The sequence below is a fragment of the Berghia stephanieae genome, chromosome 9, assembly GCF_034508935.2.
Source record: "Berghia stephanieae isolate SIO BIC M18660-M18661 chromosome 9, UCSD_Bste_1.3, whole genome shotgun sequence".
Classification (NCBI taxonomy): domain Eukaryota; kingdom Metazoa; phylum Mollusca; class Gastropoda; order Nudibranchia; family Aeolidiidae; genus Berghia; species Berghia stephanieae.
The window spans coordinates 17,038,426-17,048,425 of record NC_088368.1 but is presented as its reverse complement, the minus strand read 5'-3'; the positions used below and the strand labels follow the sequence as shown (position 1 = coordinate 17,048,425).

Genomic DNA, 10,000 nt, shown 5'->3' with positions numbered 1-10,000 from the left:
TACTTCCGCTTCATTACGCCGTGCATGCCGGGAACCTTGATGGTATCCACTTCCTGTTAGAGAAAGGAGCCGATGTGAACGCCTCAGACGATATCGGCTATCGCCCTGTTCATTTGTGTGCCAGAAGAGGTAGGTGGTTCTGGAGATGATGATGATGATGATGATGATGATGATGCTGATGATGAGGAGGAGGAGGAGGAGGAGGAGGAGGAGGAGGAGGAGGAGGGAGAGGAAGGAAAGTAGGAGCAGGAGGAAATGGCAGCGAAGGAAGAAAATGGTATTGATGACGGTGATAATGGTGATGATGATGGTGGTGGTGGTGGTGGTGGTGGTGGTGGTGGTGGTGGTCTTGGTGGTGTATGGTGGTGATGATGATAGTTGTGGTGGTGGTGGTGATGATCGATAATGATAATGATAATATTGGTGATGATGATGATGATGATGATGATGATGATGATGGTGGTGGTGGTGGTGGTGGTGGTGGTGGTGGTGATGGTGGTGGTGGTGGTGGTGTTGATGATGATGATGATGATGATGATGATGATGATGATGATGATTATGATGGCGATGATGATGATGATGATGATGGCAATGATGATGATGATGATGATGATGATGATGATGATGATGATGATGATGATGATGATGATGATGATGATGATGATGATGATGATGATGAATATAACGATGATGATGACGATGATGATATAAAATAATTTCTCATATCGTCTAGGTCTAACCGAGCCCCTCCAGATCCTGATCAACAATGGTGCATGCGTGGATTTCTTTGCAGACCAACAGGACATCAGTCAGGCGACCAGAAACCTGAGTTATTTAGCTATTGGTGAGTCATAACCAAGATAGGTATGGTTTTAAACATAAATATACACCATTACGTGTCCTCTAACCCGAAAATCCACAAACCAATACAAAATGTCTGACTGGCTGAGAAAACCCGGAAAGACGCGCAAATTTCATAAATTGAGTTATGTATGCTGTGGTGTAGACCACATCTTTCTGATCATTTACCACTTTGAATTTTCTTTCTACGTCTATTAGAACCCAAGTCATGATTTTTTTTTTCTGAATAAAATTTGTTGCTATGGGAAACACTTTATCTTCGATTTTGGCTCATATCTCAAATCGAAGCTTGCCGCATCTTCCCGGGTTTTCTCATCCAGCCTCACAAATATTCTCTTGTTCTATGGTGATAAATTTGAGAGATTTGATATAGCGCAATATCCACTCGAAGTCTCAAAGCGCTTTACAAGGAGTCCCAGGAACACTATACATGTAGGACAAGACATGACGCTTGTTAGGCGATATTACATTTTTTTTATTGGACAGAACAACGCTGTTAAGGGCCAGGTACTCATTTTACACCTGAGTACGGTGGGAGAATTTGAGTAAAGGGCATTTTCCAAGGACTCAACTATGCGCCTAGCGAGGCTCGAACCCAGGACCTTCCGATCCGAAAGCTAGCATCATACCAGAAGACCACAGACATTGCCCATAAAGTCTGAAACCCCTATTTGAAACGGGCTCTTTGTTGTCATGGAAATCCTCGCAAGTAGTAGTAGTAGTCTTTTAGAACCATTAGACCCATTGTTAGGGAGTGTATCCCGGTTTCTATAGCTTGAAACTGACAATTGTAATTGCTCGTTTGGACGCTAGTCTACCGCGAAATACTAACACGGAATAATCAGTGCCTCCTAAATCTGTATTCGTTTATTCTCACTGATTATGTTATTTCTATTCCATAAGTTTTGAAGTTGGTTGAATGCATTGGTGGCCAGCTGCTTTCGTTTTCTGATGTTCCATTTTATTTGATCAAATTGCCTAGTTTGCGTACACTTTTCGATTCATTTAAATTTCTGTTGATTTTTGTATATTCTCTTTTGGATTGATTCACTTTCAGATTCCATGCTTCTAAAGGTAGTTGATATTATTGGCATGTATATATTCACTTGATGTTCTGATTCAAAGATTTGGTCTGTATCATCTGCGTATATCAATTCACGAGTGATCTTCTTTATTGGTGGTAATTTTCGTCTTAGATCTTTCATGGCCGATTCGAGGTATATCGTGAATAGAATTGGACTCACGCTGTCTTGAGGGGATCCGATTGAGGTTGATAATATTGTTAATTCTCTGCCGGATTCAAATTGTAATGTAGTATTTGATAATAGGTATCTTATGAGCTTCACGTGATCTTTGTCCAAGAATGAGTCAAGGATTGACAACTTGGTTTTACATATGGTGTCGAAAGCTGAACTCATATCGATTCCAAGTATGGTAAATACTTCCTTATATTTCTCCGTTCTGGCTTTCAGCCATCAATGGGCCCATGCTATGTCCGCAGTGCTTCTATCTCTTCTAAACCCGCTTTTTGAGTGTGAAAGATATTCCTCTACCTTTTCTCTATTTCTGTTGAGCGTGATTGTGCTTAAAACTTTTCTTAGCGTGGATAATGTGTAAAACGATTGGTCGCAAATATTCTAAAGGGCCTTTCTTTTTATTTGGTTTGTTTAGCAGAATGAGTTTTCCACTTCCAAGATTGAGAACTTCTTTTGTCTTAAATATCGTATTATACATATCAGCTAGTATTTGCATGCCTTCGTCGTCAAGACATTTTAGTTCTTCTGCCCTAACACCATCTAGACCTGGCGATCTGTTGTTATTGAGTTTTTGTATGGATTCACTTACTTCTTGGGGCGTAATAGGCGTTTCAAGCTCTGAATTGGTAGACTCGAATGGTTCTACTTCTTGAATGCCCTTGTATTTCTCAGTGTAGCACACGCTTAAAGTGTTTATAATTTCTTTATCATTACATAATGTCGTATTACAGTTATCTTTGATTATAAGTATATTATGTGTTTTTTTTTTGTCCTTTGGTTGCATTCACCACTTTGAACATTTTCATACTGTCACTCGTACAATTTATTTCTATCACAATCTCATCTATTTTCTTGTTGTGATTATCTATTGATTGAGATTTAATTTTATGCATGATTTCATTTCTTTGTCTCTTCATTTTGTTCTTCGAATCCGCATTTGATCAGCTGTTGATGTCAAGTCTCAGTTTTTTTTGCTGCTGTGATAAGTCTTGCAGTATTGGACCGTAATCTTGTTTTTGTGTACTCCTTCTCTCAGGCAGTGTTGTTTCCCTGCTCATCAGCACGCTTTGGACAAGATGTAGTTGAATTTCAGCTGGGTTAGAGGCATCATTTAAGTTCTTTGACGAAAGATTCGAAGCGAGTTTGTTTCTGAAATTTTCTTTGATTATGTCATCTCTTATCATCAGAATTTTTCCACGTAGCTTGCCATGTAGTAATATGGCTGGAAGGGTGTTTAAAGGCACTATTACATATGAATAGTTAATGTTCGCAGCAAAAATCAATAAGATACTGGCCATTTTCATTACGCAGTCCTTTGGTTGTAAAGCTCAAAACAGATATTGTATATATATATTTTTATATATATATATATATATATATATATATATATATATATATATATATATATATATATTACCAATATGAGTTTTAATAAGGTGTTAGTCGGTTTGATATAAGAAAACCGAGCCCTCCCTGGATATTTTCAGGTTCAAATGTAATGAGACGGCAACCTCGTATTATTTCATCATTGGTCTTGTCTTTGGTCTCTTGTATGCTTACTACGTCTAATTTGTAAGTAAATAGGTCCTCAATCAGGTTGTTTTCTTAAATTTTGAGGAGATACCGCGGACATTGAATGATGCGATGTTCATTCCTAATTCATAATTACGTCATAAATAGTCGAAAACTACTTCCGTAGACAAGAGACTTAAATAGATGTTACTTCCTTTTGATTTTGATTATCGATGGGAGCTTATTAGTAAATAAGCAAAATCATTGGCAGATTCACACAATTCTCGTGTAGATAATTTTATCGACACGGGGTCGACGAACTCCAATCACGGAAGTTCACCAAGTATGACGTCATTGAAATTGGCTGTCTTTGTTAAACGTGTCGTGTATCACGTTCAATACATGTAAATGTTGCCGCTCAAAGCTCGAAGAAATAAATAACAATGTGAAATTGAATGTATCTAAGCTTCAATTTAATATACGAAAACAGATAAAATGGACGCTTCGAAACGTCCATTTTATGTTTTCGTATATTAATTCGAAGCTTGGATTCAATTTCACATTGTTATTTACACGTTCATTATATCAAACCATGTTGATTCAAATAGTATATAATGATATAGATAGAATGCGCTTGGCCAAGGAGTTCACAACATTGCCATCCGGAAGTATAACGGACCAACACACAAACTCTGTGTAACCATGAACTTTTATAGTCTTGTTAATACAGTTTAGTGAGAACAATTCACAAACGCGGATGGCAAAAACAATAACAAACGCCCGAGTGACGTCATCTGCATACTATCTATAGCGTTTGAGAGCTTAGAATTGATAAATGTGATGCCATATAATGAACGCAATTATCCACATGGAATTTATTTAAATTCACGTGTTTCAACAGCCAAGGGCACGTCGTTTGATAAGTAATTCTTCTACCGTATTGCATAGACTTATACAATCACGTGGACTTATTGACATATATAATATTTGGTAACGTATATATATATATATATATATATATATATAGAGAGAGAGAGAGAGAGAGAGAGAGAGAGAGAGAGAGAGGGGGGGAGGAGAGAGAAGGAAGAGAGGGGAGGAGAGAGAGGGGGGTGAGAGAGAGAGGGGGGAAGGGAGAGAGAGAGAGTGAGAGAGAGAGAGAAAGGGGAGAGAGAGATCAAGAGATAGGGGGGAGAGGGTAAGGGGTAGGGTTTTTAAATGAGGCCAACTTAATTACGGTGTCAAGTCGAAATATATCAATTTAAGAAAAATCACGAGATTCGGAGAGAGAATCAATTTTGAATAGATTTGTTTGTAAAAAGAAATGTCCTCATTAAAGATAATATTGATAATATAGATGACAAAACCGCCAGATGAGAAAAGTGTCTATTTACTCTCCTCAGAGACCTCTTAGTTAAGATAAACCTCGTATGTTGTACGTATGTATGTATGTATGTATGTATGTATGTATGTATGTATGTATGTATGTATGTATGTATGTATGTATGTATGTATTTATGTATGTATGTATGTATGTATGTATGTATGTATGTATGTATGCTGATGTATGTATGTATGTATGTCTGTATGTATGTATGTATGTATGTATGTATGTATGTATGTATGTATGTATGTATGTATGTATGTATGTATGTATGTATGTATGTATGTATGTATGTATGTATGTATGTATGTATGTATGTGATGTATGTATGTATGTATGTATGTGATGTATGTATGTATGTATGTATGTATGTATGTATGTATGTATGTATGTATGTATGTATGTATGTATGTTTGTATGTATGTATGTTTTGTCCAAGATCAAAAAGTGGTCTCCTGTTACCAAACCCTAAAATAATTTATTATGCAAAACACCTATCCTTTGCCCTGTCCATCCTCAATTGTGACGATGACAGTGTGAAGATAACAGCCACAAACAGCCTGAACCTTCATCTAACGAAAAGAAAAATTCTACCTGCCTCATTAACGAAAACGAAGAAAACACTTTTGCCGGTTTTTGTCACAACGGCAAACGCCTTCAAAATAACACAAAAGTTAATTGGCCAAAGTCATTTTGGGTGGATCTTTTGGTAAAGTGTATCCGCCAAAATGTTTCCTTAATAAAAGATGAAGATTATATGATGTCTGTACAGGCTGATAGTGACGTCAGTTGTTCTTTTAAGTCCCCAAAATGTTTTCAAAACTTCCTTAAAAGTGTGAGACTGAATGAGATAGCTACCCATTTCCGTGAACTGGCGTCCCAAGGAAGAATTGTTAGAGAAGCCACTGGGGTAAACCACGCTCTCTCCTCCAGTTTCATATTCAATCATAAATTCCCTGACGAAATTAGAACGTTTGCTATAAAATGCCACTTGCAGCTTCTCGAGTGCGACAGTCTACTTCATACATATTACCCATTGTCATACTCCAAAGGCTGCAAGATCTGTAATCATCCGTCAGATACGGTATCTCACGTTGTAAATGGATGTACAAAATTAAAATTAATATATCAAAAACGACACAATAGAATTGTTGACATTATTTTTGACAAAATACCTAAAAACGACACTACTCAAATTTTCAAAGACACATTCATCAGACCAAGTTTTTTCGACAGTGACAAATCCTCATTTAATACTAACAGTAATCGACCGGACATTTTAAAAACCAACAAAGAAATGAAAACAGCCCAAATTGTTGAAATTTCAGTCCCATTTGATGCTCATATTAACAAGTCATTCCAAACTAAATTTGAAAAGTACTTTCCTTTATGCATGGAAATAAATGCTCTTGGATATAAATCCGATGTTATCGTTCTTTCTGTAGGTAGCCTCGGCTATGTCCATGGTAGATTTGTTAATGGCTTAAAGATTCTGGGCATTAAAAGCAATGAAGCAAAAGTCATTTCAAAATATATAAGCAACAGTGCAATCATTGGCTCTTACAAAGTTTGGAGACAAAGATGTAAAATTCATCATAATTAGTAGCACTACATATTTAATAATATAGATATTTGTCTATTTATATATCCCTCTATCTATATGTATCCATCTATTTGTCAAATATTCCAAATATATCAATTTGTATATGATTGTAATAATCGATTTAATTTTTCATTACTGTTTATTATTATATATTATTATTATTATATTATTATCATCATCATCATCATCATCATCATCATCATTATTATTATTATTATTATTATTATTATTATCATCATCATTATTATTATTATTATTATTATTATTATAATTATTGTCATTATTATCATCATCGTAATTATTAGTACTGTTGTTATCATCACCACAATTATCAACATTATTATTATTATTATAGTGATAGGGATTATTATTATTATTATTGTTTTTATTATTATTGTTGTTGTTATTATTAATATCATTGCTACCGTTGTCACTCTCATCGTCGTCGTCTCCATCACCGCCAAAGCCACCACTGTTATTGTCATCATCGTCTTCATCATCATCATCATCGTCATCATCATCGTCTTCATCATCATCATCATCATCATCATCATCATCATCATCATCTTCATCGTCATCATCGTCATCATCGTCATCATCATCATTATCATCGTCATCAACACTAATATCATTATTACCTCTTGGACATTCTGTGGCAGAGTCTGAAACTTCACTGTTCAAATTAATATTCCAGCTCTATACATTGTACATTATTTTAGGAAATGGTATTATGTCAATGAATATGTTACCCTTGTTACATTATCATGTACATTTCCTGAAATCAACAATTTTGATATGTATGTATGTATGTATGTATGTATGTATGTATGTATGTATGTATGTATGCATGTATGTATGCATGTATGTATGTAATGATGGATGGAAGGATGGATTAATGGATGTAGAGGTGGATGGATGAATGGATTAATGGATGGATGGATGGATGGCGGATGGAAGTATAGATAGATGGGTGGATATAATCCCGTGGATAGCTCATACGGTAGAGTCACTCTCTCCCCGGCCAGCGTCGTTGTCGTACGAGTAAGGTCGCGGGTTCAAACCCCGATCACTGCCGTGAACTTGTTATTCTCTATTGTCTTCTGGCACTTTCCTACTCATTTCATCTCCTGTTGTTATAACTCTTCCTCGTAAGACATGGATTCCAAACCAATATGAATTCTTGTTGCTCGCCTTTGCAGATTTTCAACTGATTGTGTTTTGGTCAAGGGGTTCCAAACAAAATTCTATAATATAGTATCTGGGACTGGCCTGATAATTGACTTATAAAATTACACATACCGACGTGTACATATGTGCAGGTCTGACATCTGAACGCATTGATGGGCCTGGTTTAACATTGTTGTAATGGACAATATTTTGCGTCTTTTTTATTTTTTGATTTCCATGACAACAATGAGCCCATAATGTGTTGGGTTATCAGACCTGCACATAAGTGCACGTCGATACATACATATTTTTATCGTAATATGTAAAATTTCTATAAATAATTCCTAATAATTGTTTGTCAATTCATTTTTTTCTTTGAATCCATATTATCACTGCAATTAACTGATGTGATATTTACGATGGAAGTCAGAAAAGATCTTTACTGGACCCGAGAACGGTCCTAAACCCTTTGGTTGTGACGCGAGTGCTCTACCGCTATGATATTGCTGATCTCCGATGTAAAAATTGACATATTCCTAATTCAAATGTACGACAACAAAAATAAAATAATTATAAATTCTAAAATCTGAATACTAAATCACTTCCCTCCTAATGACGCATGGTAACTAAGAAACTGGCTCTAAACTATCGGAACAATGGCCGACGCCCTCATGAAATATTCCTCCGACGAGCATAAAAGCGTATCGAGAGGGGAAAAAAACATTATAAATCTGATCATGTTTTGACTTTTACACATTATGATCACAAGACATATGAAAAGTTCTAGCCAGCATGAAGAATATAAAGTACCGATTTTCTTTGTTTAGAACCACGATGGCCGCCGTTGCTGGGCGACGTGACATCAGACTATTGAATGCACAACCAGTCTTGTATATTTTTCATCCATGGGGTTTCTAATTCTACGAATACATCTTATATAATAATTAACGACTTGGCATAATTTTGAAACATGATCGATCGTTCATTGAAAGGTGTTCGTCAGTGAAGAATCCTAGATTTCTCACAGTTTTTGACTTGTGAATAATAGTTGATCCGCATATAGGTGAAACTCTAAATCATGATTTCTGATGATATCTGCAGGCGGAGAAGTGTAAAGTGTGAATAGGGTTGGTCCCAGTACAGATCTTTGAGGTACTCCAAACTTTAATTTCACAGACTTAGAAAGACAACCTTTGACGTTGACTTTCAGTGAGCGTTCTGTGTAATTCTTCTTCTTCTTCTTCTCGTATGCCTTTATATCTGAAGTCCCGTTTTGAAGATGGCGGTACTCGTCTTTATGAGTTCTTCAAGCGGGCCTATAAGTTTTTTGGGGTTTTGTTTTGTTTTTTTAATGTAGAGAAGTAATGTGGAAACTAAGACCGCGCAATTTGTGAGTCGATTATTGCATATTTCCTTTTCATTGTTGTTTTCTGTTTCTTTCCATCCACTAACCCCCTCTAACAACCATGACCAGAACCTCTGAACATGGCCCTAGAAAACAACCACGTGGAGTGCGCACGCATGCTGTTGACGCATGGCGCCCGCCCGGATCACCACTACTTCCTTGGTTACGAGATTAACGTGCTGCCTCTTGACAACCTCGAGTGTTTGAAATTGTTGCTGGAGTTTGGTGCTGACCCCAATGTATTCAGTAGGTAAGAGTGAAATTGTTGCTAGAGTTTGGTACTGACCCCAATGTATTCAGTAGGTAAGAGTGAAATTGTTGCTGGAGTTTGGTGCTGACCCCAATGTATTCAGTAGGTAAGAGTGAAATTGTTGCTGGAGTTTGGTGCTGACCCCAATGTATTCAGTAGGTAAGAGTGAAATTGTTGCTGGAATTTGGCTCTTACCAATGCATTCAGTAGGTAAGAGTAAAATTGTTGCTGGAGTATGGTGCTGACCCCAATGTATTCAGGAGGTAAGAGTGAAATTGTTGCTGGAGTTTGGTGCTGGCCCCAATGTATTCAGTAGGTAAGAGTGAAATTGTTGCTGGAGTTTGGTGCTGACCCCAATGTATTCAGTAGGTAAGAGTGAAATTGTTGCTGGAGTTTGGTGCTGACCCCAATGTATTCAGTAGGTAAGAGTGAAATTGTTGCTGGAGTTTGTTGCTGACCCCAATGTATTCAGGAGGTAAGAGTGAAATTGTTGCTGGAGTATGGTGCTGACCCCAATGTATTCAGTAGGTAAGAGTGAAATTGTTGCTGGAGTTTGGTGCTGACC

General features: G+C 36.8%; 1 protein-coding gene across 1 annotated transcript in view; it reads left to right on the top strand.

Moving 5' to 3' along the window:
- LOC144979153 (uncharacterized) overlaps window positions 1-10,000 on the top strand; it is a 24,950-nt gene that overhangs the window by 9,863 nt on the left and 5,087 nt on the right. The window contains exons 4-6 of the mRNA XM_078925757.1: window positions 1-129; window positions 734-844; window positions 9,255-9,435. The exon at window positions 1-129 is cut by the window's left edge and continues 100 nt beyond it. Of these exons, the coding sequence (XP_078781883.1) occupies window positions 1-129; window positions 734-844; window positions 9,255-9,435 (421 nt within the window). The remainder of the gene's footprint in view (window positions 130-733; window positions 845-9,254; window positions 9,436-10,000) is intronic.